Genomic DNA, 19206 nt, shown 5'->3' on the forward strand with positions numbered 1-19206 from the left:
ATCACCTCTGAGCTGATCTGAACTTTAATTACCTCCATTCTTCAATCCATCGGTTGTATTTATTGGGAGGATGATAAAAGCAGTAAAGCATCTACTTTCCTTTTTTCCTATCCCTCATGACTACCTTGTCTACAGGACTCCATGGCTCCAGCACTGCCCTGGACACACAATATGTGTGGGTTCACCAAGACTATCCAGAACGCCACATGGTTCTACACTCTACCTGGCAATGTTGGGGGTAGGGGACAGATTTTTCAAACTACAGAGTAAGGGCAAATATTACAGGCACAGCAACTTATAGTAAATCTCAACTTCTTGAGATCACAAAGCTGTGTAAACTTCCTCTTAAGGTCAGGTTTGTGTTAAGCTATATTAGAAAGCACAAAGAAAGTTTAGATACTCGCTAAAAAAAAGTGAACAGTTGAAATTTGACATGTGTGCGTTTACACAGCGTTTGCAGTTTAACTTTGTGGGAACAGATCTGAGAGGAAGCACTAACATCCCTGAAATCAGAGGCAAGATTTACACTGGCTTTAGCAAGGGTGACATTTAACCTCCCACATAGCATCAGGGCGAGCAACTCTGTGTTTGTAAACAGAGTTTTTGTCCCTCTACAGCTTTTCTTTCTCTGTTGGATCTTCCAAAGAGATGGGTGGAGAGATGTCCACCACCAGTGTGACACTGCTGCATCTCCCCTGCCCTAGTACTCATTTCTGCATTAATGGAAACTGCAGGAAAGTAAAAACACTGACACTTAAGAGAGCTGTGCAAAGATCCACCTCCTCCTTACCATGTTCAGCTCCTAATTCTCATCCACAAAACCAGTATATCACAGGTAGCAAGTGGCCACGCATTGAAATGGTTCCCAGGGCAGCCCTCTAGCTTCTATATGTTTAAGGTCTCTCCACTGCTACTTACAGTAGACGGTGAGCAGCACACTGGCATTGCTCATCCCCACCACATTCTCAGCAATGCAGGTAAGCAGGAACCCGTTGTCCTCACTGGTGACATTCACCAAGGTCAGATTGATGGCATGAACATTGGTCCAGTTGAGATTGGTCTAAAAATCCCAGAGAGAAATACAGACAGAAATCAGTATCTGGTGGCTCCTCTCCTCCCCCACTACTGCCTCCAGAAGATGAAGATCACAGTTTCCACATAAGATGTGAGAAGGTCTCCAAAATCCAAGGATAACTAGGATCTGGGTGAAGGGAGGTGTTTCCTCACCTAATTAAATACAGCACATCTCATAAGAGGAAACGCTGGAAGGGGGAGAGCCACAGCACTGTAGCACTCATAAACATGGCTTGCCTCTAGAAAAGCTTGCTTAGCTGCCTATTTCAACTACAGCTATTGCAGACGCTTCTGTAAACAGGTAGTTTCATTAGAGGAGGCATAAGTTAAATTCAATTAGGGAACACTGAGATATGGAGCTATCTCATCTTCACTTTCCAACCATATTGAGGGAAGGTTTTGTTGCCTTCAGGTAGTTCCCAGGTTCTCATGTGGGTAGGGTATGACCCTTTCGCATTTCTCATAGCAGTCTCCACCATCTACCTGACCCTCTGCCCAGCATGCACAGACCTGGGGAACCCACGGCAGCTGCCTCACCCCTGCCACATCGGGCGCAGGCAGCACAGAGGTCCTGAGACCCTTACCTGGTGCGTGTTGATGGAGTGGAGATCAGCCACCGTCCAGTCAACGTCGGGCAGCGGTGAGCCTGAGCCATTGCAGGTGATGACAGCATTCTCCCCTTCCCGCACCGTCAGGTTCACATGGCTCACACTGATTTCAGGGAGGTCTACAAGATCCAGACACCAAGGCACTTAGGTGTAGAGCAGTGTTTTCTACAGCCAGCCACAGGACACATGTGAACCCAGATCCCACCAAGCTGTTTCCCAAATCAGCCTCCAGCACCCCAAGGTAAGTAGCAGAAGGCAACAGCATGGCCTTGCCCTACACCAAGGGAAGGAGGGGTCTTGGAGATAGGGGAAAACACAGACACCGGAGATGTGCCAGCTGAACAGACTCTCCCATCATATTGGAATCCAAAAGTTGATGTCCAGTTCTGGCTGCCTTTCCCTTCACACAATCCCCATCCCCATCTCTTCTACTCCCACAGAAGCTGCTCTCGAGGGCAGTCACCTGGGTTGGGAAAGCTGCACATGCTGGGAGAATCTCTCATGTCCCCACCTCCAGGGAGAAAACAGAGTACCCAGCACTCCAGGTGAGGAAAGTGTCCCTCTAATTTATAAGAATCAAGAGAAGGTAATCAAGGATGTGTCCTCATATTAACTGCAGCTCTCCTAATAAAAGGTGCCCTTGTAGTTCCTCAGATGGCAGAGAGATTCACAGATTTATGGTGGCTCTGATTTACACCATCTCCTCACTTGCCACCACAGGTGCCAAATACCCTCACAATATGAAACAAGACAGCGCTGGTTGCAAGAAGGGTGGCAAACACCCTTCTTGCATAGGGGAGGCTTTCTGAGCTGTTCATAGAGGCAAATTGGGTAGAGAGAACAGGGGGGACCTGATCAGTAGTCCCCTCCTGTCATGGGGCAGCAGCATCCATCACACCAACCCAAAGACATGGATGGGGATACACATCCTTTCATTGCCATGAGGGAGTGACACCCGGAGGGAAGCCACATTGTACTGTTTTGGGGGGATGTCAGAAAAAAGGAGGCAGCGATCAAGGCCTGGCAGAGCTGCATAGGTGGTAGGAATCGGTGGAGAGGGAGATGGGAGTGACATGTATGGTCTCTGTAGGTTGAGCTGGTATCAAGCATGGGCACATCAAGCCATGCCAGCCCCCAGCACCAAAGGACAAAGACAAATGGGTTGTTGTTACAACATCCCTTGAGTCGTCTTAATGCTAGAACAGTCTGACTCTCCTCTGGAGGAAAGCAGATTAGTGTGGCTCCCTGCCCTTCCAGGAGACTGCAAGATCAGAGAAGGTGTTCTCCCTGCACACCAGCACATTCATGTTCCCAAATCAGCACCCTGCCATCTCCTAGAGTCTAATATCACCATTGATAGAGTCACCTCTCCTCCTGTCCCTGATCCCTAAGGATTATTTTTTTTTCTCTAATCCTTGCCGATTATTCTTCCCATGTGGGGAGGAAATTACAGCACACCCGAATCTTTTTAGTTCATCCACATGCAGGCATACTTTGGCCAATTTCCAGAGCTTAGTAAAGGGACACTGTGAACTTGAAGGGAAAAAAATAAAAAAAAAAAGTCATGCAAATTCAAATGTGCATGCTGTTTGTCTACTACTGCTACAAGAAACAAACCCAAATTCCTAGACCAGAGGACAATCATCACCAAAAGAAAACCTCTGGTTTTCTTCCTTTTTTTCAGCTTGTGAATTTGACAGATGCTTGCATATAGACAGCTTAATTGTTCTGCTGAAGGTACACCTCCTTCCCCTTACTCTGCAAAGGATGCTTTCCAGTAATGGCAATAGCAGAGCAAAAACTGACTCTGAACAAGCAGCTGATGTGCAAACAAGGTGAAGGAAAAAAGGATAAGTATTAAACATGCCTCACATTGCTCCTGGGGGCACGGGACTCTTTGAGCAGGAAACAAAGAGATATAAAGTCACTCCTACCTCTTCCCTACAGATATGGGCTTTCAATTGAAAAAGATAAAACAAAAGAAAATGAAGACGTGTATTTCCTAAGAGTAATTATGAAAGATACAGTGACAGTGTCTTTTAACAATATGCTGTTTCTATGATTTGTTAGACAGAGAAAGGGGGAACATATCCCTTTTCAAGACATCAAGTAGACTCATCACACTTTGTCAAGCAACAGCATTACAATAAGGGAAATGCCCCAAATCACCCCATGCCTTCAAACGCATACACAGAAACAGCAGCCCCACATTTACCCACACGCTCTATCTTTAATCCACAAACTACCCCAATCAGCTTCAATCATCTTATTCTTGACTACACGGTGGGATTATGCTACATGAGGTTCCTCACGCAAATGGTTGAACCAGAGGTGTCAGATTGGACAGGACTCCCTCCCAGCTCCCTGGTCTCCCTCGTGCCCGGCTCCAGGAGCCCTTACCACACTGGGTGATGTTCATCTCCTGCAAAGGGATGATGGCTGCGTCCATGTTCATGCAGTAAAGCTCCTGGTACTGCAGGTTTGCCTCCCCTTTCTCCTGCCAGAGCTGGATCCAACGGATGTCACAGCTGCAGTTGAAAAGGTTCCTCTCAAGTCTCCTATGGGCAGAGAGAGCATGAGAAAGGATGGTGGAGTGGGGAACGACGAGCATAGCTACCGCCTGGCTCTGGGCTCCCTGAGGACAAGTCACAATGGAGGTACAGGGGCCCCTTCTGAGCTAAGGGAAAATCTCCTCCATGTTATTTGCCTGCAGTCTTCTGGTGCTCGTTATTCATGTCTCTTCCGCCTCCAGAGAAACAGAGGTTACACATCCATGCATTCACGCAGTCTCCTTCACACACACACACAAGGTTTTACATCTCCCAGGGTACCACATGGATACACACAACATTTTTCACTACAAGATCTGCACATCTGCACCTCGGTCTCACAGACATCCAGACACCCAAAACATTCATCCCTCAGCAAAGGAGCAGGCATCTCCCCACTGCCCTAAAATTTTGATTCACATCTTCAAATCCCACTTCGGTGGAGGTCCAAGACCCTGCTGGGCAAAACACACCTCCAGCCCCCCCACAAGTGCTCAGTGAAGCTGGCAGCTCTTCTCTGGAGTACCTTGTACAAACACAGCCTCCTGGTGACCCAGGACACGAGCTAATGTGCAGTGTGTCATGCATTTTAATCAAATCAAACAGCACTGCACTGAGACCCTGCTGACCTGGCCAGGAGAAATAGAAAAAAGCACTGCCTTTAATGTACTTCATTTAAAACACACTTACACATAGTTTATGTACCAGGAATGTTTATTATAATTGATTTTTCAACCTATTAACCATTTCATTTACATTTTTAAAGACCTGCAGTTCTCTTTGGAGATACAAGGAGGGCAGGTCCCAGCAGGGAGGAGAGCCTGGTTCTCAGTCAAGACAGACTGAGTTACCAATGTGCGTTGCAGTGATAACTTGAGCAAAACTGGAGATACAGCTTGAACAAACAAAATATCTCCCCACAAAAGAAAGTAGGGAACAGAGAAGCCAGCACTGAAAAAGGTGAGCTCAGTCACACCAAAGCAGAAGGGCATCTCCAAAGGTCAAACCATTGCTTCACACGATATCTAGATTCCCCTGTTATACAGGGTGAAGCTCTTTTTCTGGTCTGTTCCATGTGTTACTGCAAAATTCATGCTTGCTTTTACAAAATTAATTCCACCAACTAGCAGGATTTGGAAACAACCTTTCAAACATGTGCAGCTGCTATTTTGTCAATACAGTACTGCAAAAGGAGGAGAAGGGATCTTCTGGTAGCACCCAGGGGTGTTAATCCTGAACCCTAATGATGCCACTTTGAATCCTCTCATAGAACGAAGTGCCAGGTGACTTTTTTTTTTTTTTTTTTAAACAAACACTGAGTTAAACTTCACTCTGTGGCTTTTCATTAGTTCATTCCTTTCTTGTCAAAAGCACGTAAACCTTTGAAACACAGGTACAAGGCTCAGGCAAGTGACTCAAATGCCAAAGCACTAGATTTAACAGACCAGAGCAGATTAGCATGGTGATTTGGTGGGATTTGAATGACAAGGCATACCCTGCATGCTACAAGAGGTACTGCCAGTGCCTCACACAGGTTTTGTATCCTCTTCAGGATGGGCAAAAATCCACATTCTCCTTGGGATTCTCCCAAGGTCATTGCTACCAGCAGGACATGGGATGGCACATGGGTAAGAACCATGGATTCAGCTAACTGCAGATCAAGTAACCAGAGTTGTAACCTAGAACATGGCAGGGAGTCGGGGGAGCTCAGAGGCAACACGGAGAAATTTTGCTCTGCTGCAAATATCCTCATGATATGAGTCTGCTGGGGAGAGCTGCTGTCCTAGCACTTAAGGGCAGCTCTGTAAGTAATAGACAGCATCCTTCCCGGCCAATTGCTAATTCATGACAGCCCATGAATAATACAGGAGCAGTGGGTTTCAGGGCAGAACTTACCCATGACCTGCCCCAACATCAGTGATGTAACTCGCTCTAATCGAGACCCCCACAGGGGCTTTTGCACAAATTAACTCCCATCACCAGCTGGATGTGCTGAGTGCCACCAGCAGCTGGCATGACACTGCAGGTAGAAGGGGCACAGATGTGTACACCTGTTTTCCCTAACACAGATTGCAAAAGCACTCTTGACATGTGGGAGATGCCCTCCCTCCTTGCTTGGTGCCTGCTCTGCCCTCCCATGCCAGACACTCTCCAGAGAGGTGTGTAGGGATTTCCATGCTCATGCTGTCCTGAACCTGCCCCAAAACCTGGACCTCCATTTCTCTCCTCAGATCCCATCCCTTGCAGGGATCATTAAGAGCTGCAGCTCCTTCTAAATCTTCCTCCCACAACTTCTGTAACACATCTGCACTGCCTATGACCCCCTGCTTGCTGAGATAAATGCACCTTCCCTTCTCTGTAAAGAGGAGAAGCACCTCAGGGACTACAAAACTCACTATGGCCAAAACTCACCATCGGGCCAGAAGACATCACCATGTGCTGTGGAGATGTCTCCCATCACAGCAGGAAGGACAAGACTGGTGCCAAAATGCATGGCAGGGCAGCTGCACTCCTTATTGCTGTTACATGCTTAATGGGTGCAGCAGCACCACAGAGAGAATTAAGGCAAGGGGTTCCTTCTCGTGGCACTTATCCAGCACAGCTTACTCACGGAGAGGACAAGTAAACTCAAAGGGCATTTTTCTCGTGTAGTCTTAGCCTGAAAACATTGCCAAAGCATTGCTTGGTTACAGGCGTCCAGGAGCTGTGCACACTCCCACACCTTCGGAAGGCCTTGTTAAAACTGAAAATGCTTGTGAGAAATAGCAAGTATCACAGCAGCAAGTGAGCTGGGCTCTCTCTGCACAGAGGAGTTGACCCAAAAAGGGACCAAACCTGCACATGAGCCAAAGCCAACCTCAGGCAAAGCACAGGCTTGCAGCAGGGTGTGCTCCAGGCACAGCCCCTTCACAAAGCAGGTTCACTGCAGGGCCTGTGCGTGGGACAGAGGAAAACTGGGACAGTCATGCCCTGCACTGTCATTCAAGGGGATGATGACAGAGCTGAAGCCCTAGAGCCATGTGGGACCAAGTCAGCTCTTCAGAGATAGTGATGCAACAGCCCAGTTTTGCTCCCCACAGAAAGCTGTACCCGCTGCCTCCCAAAACTGCCTGGAGACCTTACACCAGGGTGGACCAGTGCAGGGAAGGGATGCCATCAGCATCCCAGTATGTACTGGGACAGTCAGAACTTCATACACAGAGCAGGTTGGGCTTTTTTTCAGGCTAGGCAGCTAAATGAGACACATGCCCCGTCCCATGCCTCACCATTCCTTAGCTAAAACAAAGCTGTCTGCAGCTGAAGCCTCTCAGAGGGCAACGGAGACCCATGCCACACTTCTGTCTGTTTTGATTCACATAAAACTTCTGCCAAGGTTTCATACACTTGTAATTAAAACACTCTCCTACCTCAGGACTGAGACCATGTCCTTAAGCTTGAAAACCAAAGAGCACCCAGAAGAGAGAGGAAAAAAAATAAAAACCTATTCTTGTTTTAATTTTCTATTTATTTCCCAGAACCAGGGTTTTTCTTGGTGGTCCAACCAGAACTGTTATTTCCAAACCCCTGCTGGAAAGGGATGGGATAGAAAGGGAGGAACTCAGACAGGGAGTGACGCGTGGAGTCTGGATTAGCTAATGTAGAGAGCAGGCAAGTACCCACTGTCTAGCTACGACTCTATTACTGTGACTGTTGGCGGCAATAAGTTTTTAAGCTAGTAGCTCAGACAACCTTAAGTTGGACTCATAACATTAACAGAGATTCTGCTGGGCTCCATCCCCACCAAAGCCTCTTGCTGTAGCACTGCAGAAATCTACTGCAGGGCAAGCTGGCAGGGACAGCTGGTATTAGAAATGCTGATGGGCTAGGCAGAGCAGCAAGATGTTCAGGACTACAAGGTTTTATACAACCCAAGATGTAATTGGATCCAGGGTCTTAGGTCTTTCCGGGAAGAAATTTCTTGAAATGTCAGTCCTAAGCTCTCTGAGGACATGACAAAGGAAGCCAAGGACATGACAGAGGAAACCAGCTGTGACTTCTGGATAAGAAAGCCTCCAAGTCCAATGTTTATGAGCTGTTGCATGTGTCAGATACTTCCCTGTGCAAACTCAGCTTCAGACTTAGGAGCACTGTGCACACATTAGCTTGAGTCCTGCTGGTCAAGGTCAGCCCATGCTGTGGGAGTTAGGGCTGGAGTTACTGGAAACCATTCTAAGCCTTGCTTCTGGCCAGGAGGAGAAAGAGATAATATTCTTTGGAAGTATGCCTCATTTTTGCCATCCTCTCTTCAGTGAGTCAGCAGGGGAAAAGCTAAGCTCTGTTGAACAAGAAAAGAAACTCTGCTTTAAAGCAATATCATCTCCCTGAGCTTGAGATGCCTTGAATGCAGCCAGGCAGCTGTTTCAAGATGCAAGTTCCCATCCACCTGCCTGCTCTCATAACATGGCATGATCTTCACATTAGTCTTCTGCTCTTTCCTCCTCCATGTTAACTGTGAGTGGCTTTGTCAGGTCTCATGTTCCCTGGCAATCTCCATGTCACATCAGTTGTAGTTCTGCTCCTCCTAACACTCTCCTGGAGACAATCATCCCATCACTTCCCTTCCTTCATGCTCTGCTGCTCCGAGCTGCCTCAGTCAACACTGTAGTTCTGCCTTCGATGACTATCTCCCTTGGGATACACAGTTGCCTGGTAGCACCGGGGCACTGGTACTCAGCAGCATGCCTTTGGTGAACCACTGTAGACCTGTGCCTGCATGTCCCACCAACCCTCCCCACAAACCAAACGCTCTCAAGAAGAGCAGACCCTTGCCACCATCTATCTGTCCCTTGGGACTTCTAGCCTCTCCACAGCCGTGCACAAGTGTTGCTGCTCAGTGTGCCTTCCTCAGGCTTTCTGCTTCTGCTTTGATCTCTGCTGCTCATCGCCTTTTTCCTTTCCAGAGAGTTTTGGCTCAACTTCAAGTCCTTGGCTAATGTCAGTCTGTAACTCCCTTTCTAGCTTTCACCAGTGCTTCACACTCACTTTATGTGGGCCATGTATTCCGTCTTCCTCCCAGATTCTGGAAGCCTCCTTGGAGCTCAGTGTGCCAAAAAACTGTCTTCTACTCACCCATCCTCTGCATTTCTAAAAAAAATACAATATTTCCCACTTTTGCTCATCCATTACTAATTTATCCCCATCTCAAGGATTTGCTTTCCCTCATCAACAGGTTCCATCCTTCTAGTACTCGGGATCATGACCACCCCACAGTAGATAACATATGTCTTTATTTCCCAACATCTTTATGTGAACAACTATTCAGAGTCCATAGATTAGGCTACACCTGCTGGCTAACTTCTCTAAAATAAATCCAAAGTTCAACAGAACAGTTTCATGGTCCCAAGGAGGACACTGCGGGCACATCCCTCTGACCCCATCAACACTGACATCCCAGTGGGTATCAGGTAAAATATCCCTCTCCTGTCACGCTTCAGGGAACACCACCATCATGTTATTCTGGTGCTGACCATCCAACCTGTGCTCACATGGATGGAGGGTCCTTAGTGACCAGTAGCCCCAAGGGCAGCATTTGCCAGGAAGCATCAGTGACAAAGCTATTCTTCAGAAAAATTAAACTTGACCAGGCTCTTACTCCAGCCCAGCCAACAGCAAGCCAGATCCTGCAGGCACAGGCATTTGTAAATCTAAGTTGATCACTAGAGTTGGTGCCAGGGGGTGGTTTGCCAAGACCCCTTGAGAAGCATGGTGGCAGGAGAGGTCTGATCGAGGCTCCAGCCCCACGTGGTGCCAAGCCTCCCCAGCAAGACACCGTGGACACCATGCATCACATCAGAGGTGCTTTCCCACCCCATCACCTCTTCCTACCTACCAGCCCTGCAATCTCCCACATTTCTATCTGCATTACTTCCTTCATCAATTGGGGCTTGTTATCTCCAAGAAAACTGCTCTGAGTACAGCTCCAACTAGAGACAAGTAATTAATCTCTTTCTCATTTTCCAGGCTGCAGAGAGCTGGCCACAAGTGACTCTGCTGACACCAACCAAAGCCACCCCAAGCACACCAGCTTCCCTGTCAGGATCACCATAGCAGGACAGCACAGATGTATTCTTCATCAGGTGGGGACAAGTACACTTTGCTGCCCAAACAGCAGCATCTCAATTCCCTTTGTGCTTGGTATTGGTCTTTAGAGCCTGACTTGGGCTGGCAGACCTGGGACATGCCTGAAGAAACAAAATATGACCAAAAGAAGCAAAGCCACATAAAAATGAGTCCCGTTGGAAATATTCCCATTAATCTGCAGGCTCACCGTTACCCCAGGCCCTGCCAGTGCCTCTAGCTCATGACTGCAGACCCATTTGCTCCTCCACTCTTGGGTCTCTCTTGGGTAACAACCATCAATCTGAGTTTTGCCAGACGGTGGAATGACAATAAGTAAAGGTCTAAGAATACAAATGACTCATGCTATTAAACTTGAAACCTGAGCCAGGCTTGAAAAATATTTAGAGCTGTAATCAGTGAGGAGACAAATTCCAAATTCAGCATTTTAACTCTGCAAGCCAGATTCCCCATCAGAAGGGCGTTTCGCTATTTTCTAATATCACTATTAGTATTTTTCATTTAACAATTTGACAGAAATAAAATACACTGCAGTAACACCGGTGATAACACACTTACTCCCACTTGAAAGACTGTCTTTATTCTTTCATAAGTCACTTCTAGCTTACAGCTCTATTGATCATCAGTGAGGATGAATGGAGCTTCCCAGGATCCTCTGGGACAAATCCTACATATATATATTTTTTTATACCCACCAAACAACTATTTCTAAAATTCAACAAAACAGGTCATCAGGGCAATGCTCAATTGATTTCGTGTCCACTTATTCTTCAAGCACAGTGCTGAATGCTCTATCAATAATTCAGCAGGCTGAAGGCCACCAGTGCCCCAGGAGAGACACTATCTCATCTCCCACATAGGAGCTGGGAGGTGCCTTGATTGCTAGAGAGTAAGGGAGTCATTCACCTAAAAAGCAGGGGTGTCTTATAAAGCATGTCCATCAGCTAAAGAAAAACAGATAGCCCTACCCTGCAACAGATGAGGACTGAGTATTTGAGAAGACTCCCTCAGAATCTGGCCTAGTAAGTATTGCTAATATGTTCCTAGAGTTAGTCAACCGTTTACTACCCCAAGCATGACTTGTTCATCATTCCGACGTTAATTAGCCAGCTGCTGTGAAGTTAAAAGAGAAGCAGTTCTGCTCTGGTGCTCCTGTACCCGAGAAACCCTCCCAAGGATGGTGCTGCCCACTGGAGTTTTAGGTAATTATTCACAGACTTCAAAATAGCTCTATTTGAAAACTGTTCCTCCTCTCAGCCTCCCCTCTTCTCCCAGGAGATAACTCCAGGGTGGGACTTACAGTTCAAAGAGTCGCAGGGTCTGAAAGAGTTGCCATGACAGAGTGGTGAGCCGGTTCCCAGAGAGGTCTCTGAAAATTAACAAGAAAAAAAAAAAAAAAAAAAGAAGTCACGGTAAATAATTCCTCCTGCACGTGGCCCTACCGCCTCCACAGAGCTCATTGACGGGGAGGCTGTCAAGCAGTTTAGGACCCAAGTTTAGATTTCATAATGAGAAATTTTAATGAGGACAAACCCAAATGGAAGTTTCTCTCTTTACACTTTTTTTTTTTTTTTTTCTCTAAAGGGGGAAAATGGTTTATATCCTGCTGCAATGTTAAGAAAAAAACTCCAAACACAGCAAGATATGTCTGATTCTTATCCATGAGTCTGGAGCTCGACCAACCATAAGCAGAAAGAACAAGCTCAATTTTATAACTTGAACAAAAAATTAAGAACAAACCTCATGTTTAAAATAGTAGCAACCAGGTTCAAATGACACCACGATGATTACCCAAGGTGTTATCATATGATCTGCAGTAGCTGTGCGCTTAAAGTGTCCCGGTACGGCTGTGTGTTGCTTGCACCCAGGGGTACCACTGCTACAGCAGCCAACAGCTCCCCATCCCTCTCTCCATCTGCCCAAGCTTGCAAAAACATAAATCTCATCTACCTGGGAGAGCTTTGCAACCCAGCAGACATCGCCTCTTCAGCTGAAAGCCAGAGAGGATGAAAGAGTGTAAAAGCAACCAAAGTATTAAAACAAGAGGAAGAAATGTGTTTGGGGCAGAGTGAGTGGAAAAAGGAAAGCCCTGAGTTTCTAACTGTGTGAGAAGGTAGTAATTAAATGTTCTCTGTAGTGGGCAGCCTTCTTGGGGATGCCTGGCCAGCCCAAGAGCCACCAACCAGCCCATGGTGTGAGCAGAGGGATGCTCTGGCAGAAGCCCCAACCCTCCCATAACTATGCTGGCATCCAGAAAACACAGGAGGTGCTGCCTCCCATCCTTTGGTGAATCTGTCCCCATCCCTGCCAGCTCCCTCCTGTTGCAAGCTGCCTGGGCAGGCTGTGGGCAGGCAGGGCAGCTCGGTGCGGGGTTGCAGATGCCCTCCTGCCTCAGCCCTGCTCACTGGAAAGAGCAATGAAGGGCCAGAGGCATGAACCACCTGAAGATTCATTAAACACTCAGCTAGCCAGAGAGGAGGTACGGGACAAGGTGGCCCAGAGGTGCCAGGGGGCAGCCCGGACATGCTGGGCTCAGCCCACAATCACAGTTTGATTTGCAGAAATGTGCTAAAACCAAGAAAGCAAATCCTGGAATGATGCCTGCTGGTGCAGGTCTGATGCACAAGGATTTGGGATGAGAGATTCATTTGTCACCTTACACAGGGTTGCAGCAAGGGCAGACACGTGTTGGACAAATGCAGAGAGGGCACAGCCCAGGGACTGACAAGGAACAGCAACTCTCATCCTGTCCCACCTGCTACCAAGCAATGCTGTGAAGCCCAAAACTCTGCAATTAGGAATAGGGGAGCCACTGCAGCTCACACAGCAAACCATCATCCCAAATGCTCTCCATGAGCCTGGCAGAAGAATGAGCCCAAACACCATGATAGCACAGTGCTGCATCATTAAATTCTGGCTCTGCTTCACATCACACTATCCCACTACAGAAACCATGGCAAACCACAGGTACTTCATTTCACATGACTAAGATCCCACAATTCCTATGACTGTAGACAAACTGCTTCCAGACTCTGATAAAGTTTAGAAAGGTGGCAAAAATAGCAGGTGAAGCTAAGCAGGGTGGGGGGGTGGGGTGGGGGTGGGGGAGGGCGGGAAATTGCAAAACTCCCTCTTTTATCCACCCCGGAGCACTGAGCACCTGGAAACTTTGCAAAGACAGATGAAAAGTAGGAGGGGAAGGAGCAGCTCACTGCTACTGAAAAGCGAGACAGTAAACTCCCTCCCCCAACCCAGGGAGAAGAAGGAAGCGTAAAGGGGGATGCATGAGAGACAGCAAGATGTGGGAGAGAGGCAGAGATGCAGAGGAGGGAGTGAATCTTGCTGGAATGTCCTTTCTCAAAGGTCATGTTTTGCTACATTAGGCAGAAATGTCAAGAGAAAATTGGATTCTGAAAGAGAAGAGAAAAAACAACAGGCTTTCCACGCAAATAAGGGAATCAAAAATAGCATGATCGTGTTATTACAATTTAGGACACAGAGAGATGGAGAAAGGAAACATCCTTGCTAATGCAAGGGGCTTTGTCAGGCAGATGTACTCCGTTTCTTGTCTCTTGCAGTCCCTGGAAACCAACTCCTACCACCTCCTCCCTCCCCCAGACAACAAACCACAGCAAGTATTAGGCAAAGAGGAGATGGGTCTTCACTTGCACACATCTGGCAGGAGACTGGTCTCAAAGGACAAAGCCGGTTTCTGATCTGACCTGACCATCAACTTCTGTAGTGCTGGTTGTGGGGGGGACACACCAATGGCTCCGGTTCAGATCAGCCAGGACACATACAGGGAGGAACATGTTAATCATTGGAAACAGACAGCTTGGACACTTTAAAATGTCATCAAGGTCCCTGATCCCAACACAGAGACAGAAAGGGGCTACACACAAACACGCATTAGAAATACACCATTTTGGTCACAACAGCTCCAAAGGTCAGAGATGCCAGGATTGGGTTTCCACGTGCAAAGGGTACACGGTACATCTGCTGATTTCTGTCACAAAAAGATAGAGAGCTCCTATGGAGAAACCTCACTGCACTGCACTGATTTCTCCCTAGGATAGATCCATCCTGCACACCAGATGGGGCAGGTTTCCTGGGGAAGATAGCGTGTGATTGTGTAATTAGAGACGGTATCGCAGTACATGCACACGAGGAGATTCAATTACAGCTCCACGGGTGAAGATCTGAGCTCTGGCGCTTTGTAACTCTTGTTCGGTGCTCACAAGTTTCCCCCTGTGCTTGAACCTCATCTGCATGCATCAAGTTTCCCAGAATTTGTAGAGCATAAATGGGGAGGACCGGGGAAAATCAAGGCCCTCCCAGCCAACACTAGTCCTCTCCCAGCTCCAGCTGCCCGTTCTGCCTTTCTGCCACTGTTTCTAAGGCTGAAAGTCTGTTGTCACCTCCAAATCTCTGTTGCTTGCACTGACTAGAACCCACATCTTCCTGTGCCCATGGCTGGGCAGTGCCAGGTCTCTTGTTCCCAACCTGTCTCCTTTCCCCCAACCTGGCCACTTCTCCCTAGAAGGCTGAATCACACTACCCATTGCCCTCCAGCCACTCCCAAATACTTCTCAGCCCCAGTTTCCTTATCCATGCCCAAATTTCTTACAATCTTCCCCACCTTTACATCCTCCCATCTCAACCCCAGAGTCCCAACAAGAGCTGCCACTCCTCGTCTCCCCTATCTGCTCCCAAACATTCTTTGCAAAATTTCTCCCCTCCAACCGGACCAAGACCCATTCTGCCTACCTAAGGAGACGTCCCAGAGCAAAATCAAGTCTTTCAGGCAAAATCTGCCCTTTGACAAAGTTTCTTCCCCTCCACAACAGGAGGGTGCAGGTGCTCTGTAACAGGAGCATCACCAGTATTTTTCTAGCTTGAGTAAAACAGACTGTTTCCCCATCTCTCTTCCACTGACTCAAACATTTGAGCAGGTTTTTATTTGAAACTAGAAAGAAATAATCCAAAAAAAAAACCAAAATGAATTCAGCCAGGAGCAGACACCCAACACAAAACTTCAGCCTGAGCAATTAAAATCTGGCAGAGTTATAGGAAAGTGAAAGCAGTCCTGTAGTGGAGTGTGCCAGACAACCTTTATAACAGCCTATGCATCAGCTCCACCTGTAATAAAATACGGCACATCACACATCGAGGAAACACAGGGGGAGGGAAGCAAAATGCCTTCCCTGTGTGTTTCTCAGCAGTGAACAGGAACCTGTCTGTCTCAGGACAGACCTGCCACCAGCGCTCCTGGAACATATTCAAACTGCTTCTTTGCCATGGGACATTTTCTCAGTGACTCATAAGATGCTATTTTCCATAGAGACAGTCTTTAGAAATAGCTGCCAGTGTCCTTTTTGCCTCTGTAGCAATTTTCAAATGAGTTGGGTAGGGAGAGGGGGTTGGATGGAGCTCACCTGGACCAGGTCCAGGGCAGCAGACACCCAACCCACTCGCGACTCAAGCTCAACACCACTCCGCTCTCCTCCTGACACAGAAGCCGTGCTCCTAAGCCTCCTGCTTTGCAGGTGGCTCATCACGCCATATCCCCACCAGCCTTCTCCACCAGCAACCCCACGTATACCTCAAAGGCGGGATGTTACCACTGAGTGACAGTAAAGTCCTAGTTCTTGCTCTCTCCCTCTATCCATCCTCCTCCTTCATTTCAGGAGGGGACACGCTGTGCCCTGCATGCTCTCTCACACTGCCCACAGGCACTGTGGGGACATTGCTGGTGACCAGCAGAGGAAAGGAGGTGACCATTGTCATTTTGTCCCAGCACATGAGTGACAGATGGGGCCATGGAGGTACATCTGCTGAACAAGCTCCTGTGTTTAAAAAGGGTTGGGTGGGTGTGGGACAAAAATAGGAGTCTGAATCCATGTGGCCCAGAACAAGTGGACTTCACTGCAAGAGGAGATGGCATGTTTTCTTTCCCCTCAATTACCCAGCAGCCAAAAGTGTTTCCACTATTGAAGCCATTTATATTCAGCTAAATTAAGCCAGTTACCTCATTAATGACACCAAGAAGCAGGAGCCCCTGTAATTAAACTGTAAGCTATATTATGCAGTTCAGCCCAATGCAATGGCAGAAACGCTGATGCTGGGGAGGGACCCTCCCCGTCTGTCCCTCCTCCACGCATCTCCATCCTCCGCTCGCCCTTGTTTCCAACCTGACACATTTACTTCTGCATGGGAGAAGTTTTTCACACATTTTAATAACACGGTGCCACTCTGAAAATCCTGATCAGGAGGGGATTAACTGCACAGAGCAGCTGGGGCTTGAGGGAGCACGAGTGACTGCCTGGCAGAAATGAGAGTTGAGATGCACATCCTCAGCTGCCAATGCCAGCAGCACTACGTGGTACTCCCTTGATATCCCCTGTCCTCTGGGCACAACGGGTGCTTCCCATCATTTCACAGCTCACTGCAGCCTTGGCCAGGTGCTGGTGGCCACAGGAGACGAAAATGTCAACAGTCTCATATGCTGCTGTTGGTGTACCTCTATACAGGCTTTATTTCTTCAGCAAGTAAGCTGCTAAAGCTTTGGGCTTGAACCAGAGAAACGCTGGAAAGTCACTCTGTGGCTTGCTCATCCCTGCCAGACAATTTCAGTGACCTCTAAAAGCAATGTTACACTCCCCATCGCCCGCCCTGCCCTCCCCTTCCCCTTCTCTCCTTTTTCTGTTTAGTAAGCAGCTTTGCTCATTAAGGGAAAAAATGTACTGTCCTCCCTTAATGAATGTGCTAAAATTACCCCAGCAAGTCCCAGAAGCTGTGGCAGTACAGGCCTCCCCACAAATCAGGCTCTGCAAATATTAGACTCAATTGAAATCTCCAATAGCTCAGCACAAAGCCCCAGCAGGATGCGCTTGAGATAGAGCCTGCAGAAGCACCAGGCAATGCCAAGCGTGTGCAAGCCCCACACGCCCGCAAAGCAGAGTTAGCAAAACAGGACAGTGTCAAATTGGTCAGCCTGAGATTTCATAGCTGCCAGCAGCTCTCTCGTTTGTGATCCCTGTCCTGGACAATACACCAGGACATATGTATTGGTGTTATGGAGAAGTAAGACAGTTTACAGAGGTCCTCCAGCCATGGTCTGGCATTATCTACAATCCAGTTCTGCTCCTCAACCAACCATTTAACAACACCCAGGTGTTTATTGACCTCAAACACAGAGGTTCAATCTGCATTTGTGAGTTTGGACAGTGTTAACTAACTCCTTTCTCCCATCCACTGGTACTGGCCTGTGCCTTGTAAGGCCTGTGTCACACAACATGTCTCATCACATTATCATCTCATTCCCCAAAATTATTTCTTGTTCTAGGGCTAGAACCAGAATTTGCAATAATTTCCCAAACTTAAAACATCCTGCATCAGAGGAGAGAAAGGTACCATCATCGGTGACACACAAGAAGTGATCCTGCCACTCCACGTGAACACCCGTTAGCCCTGGAGGTGCGATGCCGGAGAGGGAACCACCAACCGCTCTATTTCCCAGTTGCACGACCTTAATTTGTAAAATCTCAACAGTCACTGAAACAGGGCTGAAGGAGGAGGAAAGGTCTTGTCTCTTGCATTGTTCTTTAAACAATAGCATTAAAAAACAGAAGTTGCAGAGCAAGTGGGAAGGCATAAAGCACCACACCTCCCCCACAGGGCTCCCAGGGCCAGTGCCAGCAGCACATCTGCCCCACGCCTCTCCTCCCACTGCCTTTGCCAACATAGCAAGCCATCTCCTGCTGCTGCCTCCATCCCAGCCCATCCCAAAACACTTTAAAGGCCATTTTAAAGGCCATCTCCAACGCCATGATGCTTCCACACCCTCCAAGTCATCTCTTCTGAGGCATCTCCCAGCTGCATAAAGCTTTATTTGGAGACAAATCACCCCTCAGAGCTTATTGTTGCTCACAGTTTTGGTTCAGCACATGGTACAGATGGGAAGTCATGACCAGATGTGGGTGATATTGTCCCCTATGCTTTGAGGCAGATTAGATGCAGGGATCTGGCCCTCTCAACTACACTCATCTGCCTTGTTGTGTGTAGTTTCCATTGCTCTTCTCCAAAGACATCTGGACTCTCAGAGGACTGGAAGAAAGGTTAAAAGCTGGGTCAGCCCTGCAGTTGCTTTCCTTTTGCCTGCCAGCTTCCCTGCAGGGAAGAGTCCAACAGCATCCATGGAACATGCCAGTCTTTCACTCAAGAAAAAGCAACCTGCAACAGTCAAGAGCCCTTCCCCACGTCTGCCTTCCTGCAGCTGAGATGTCCTCAGGGTTGCAGTGTCCCCACCCCATCTCTTCTCTCCCAAACTGCAGTAATTTTAGATCCATTAGGCCCAAAATATAACTCTACGTTGGGCTTTTCTCCTGCTTCAGCACACTGAAATAATACTAGAGATGTGTGCCGACTGAGAACAAGGGTTGCCGGCTGACAGCTCCAGCGAGGGGTTGGGCTTATCCTGCACTTTTCCTTTAAATTTCATGTTTCTTTGAGCTAGGAATAGCGAATGACTGGGGAATTCCTCCTACTCACAGGTTTCCAGTGGACCCAGAGCAAACCTGATCGCTCTGTGTGAGAGAAGAGAGCTCTGTGCTGCAGTGAGGCACAGCTCAAGAAGACAGCATGGGAAGGAGAGCTGTGCCCACCGGGCATTTCCCAACATCTTGAGTACATGGTGACACCAGACCTCAAACATGTGCCCTCCCAGGCTCCTGTGTGTTTCCCACCACCTCCCCCTTGAGTACACTGAAGTAGAAAGGACTGGTGTTCAAGAGGTACCAACCCAGCTGGGAGCTCGCCCTGAATGAACAAGCAAGCAGAGAGAGATGGACAAATTGCAC

The 19206-nt window shown here is 47.9% G+C and overlaps 1 protein-coding gene across 4 annotated transcripts in view; it reads right to left on the reverse strand.

Moving 5' to 3' along the window:
• Positions 1-19206, reverse strand: part of NTRK3 (neurotrophic receptor tyrosine kinase 3) — a 230908-nt gene that overhangs the window by 163979 nt on the left and 47723 nt on the right. For all 4 annotated transcript variants that reach the window (XM_032994218.2, XM_032994217.2, XM_042803989.1 and 1 more), the window contains exons 4-7: positions 11649-11717; positions 4083-4240; positions 1659-1801; positions 919-1060 (exon numbers count right to left, since the gene is read on the reverse strand). In XM_032994218.2, coding sequence (XP_032850109.2) covers positions 919-1060; positions 1659-1801; positions 4083-4240; positions 11649-11717 — 512 coding nt within the window. The remainder of the gene's footprint in view (positions 1-918; positions 1061-1658; positions 1802-4082; positions 4241-11648; positions 11718-19206) is intronic.

This window comes from Tyto alba, unplaced genomic scaffold (genome assembly GCF_018691265.1).
Source record: "Tyto alba isolate M040663 unplaced genomic scaffold, T.alba_DEE_v4.0 Super-Scaffold_41, whole genome shotgun sequence".
NCBI lineage: Eukaryota > Metazoa > Chordata > Aves > Strigiformes > Tytonidae > Tyto > Tyto alba.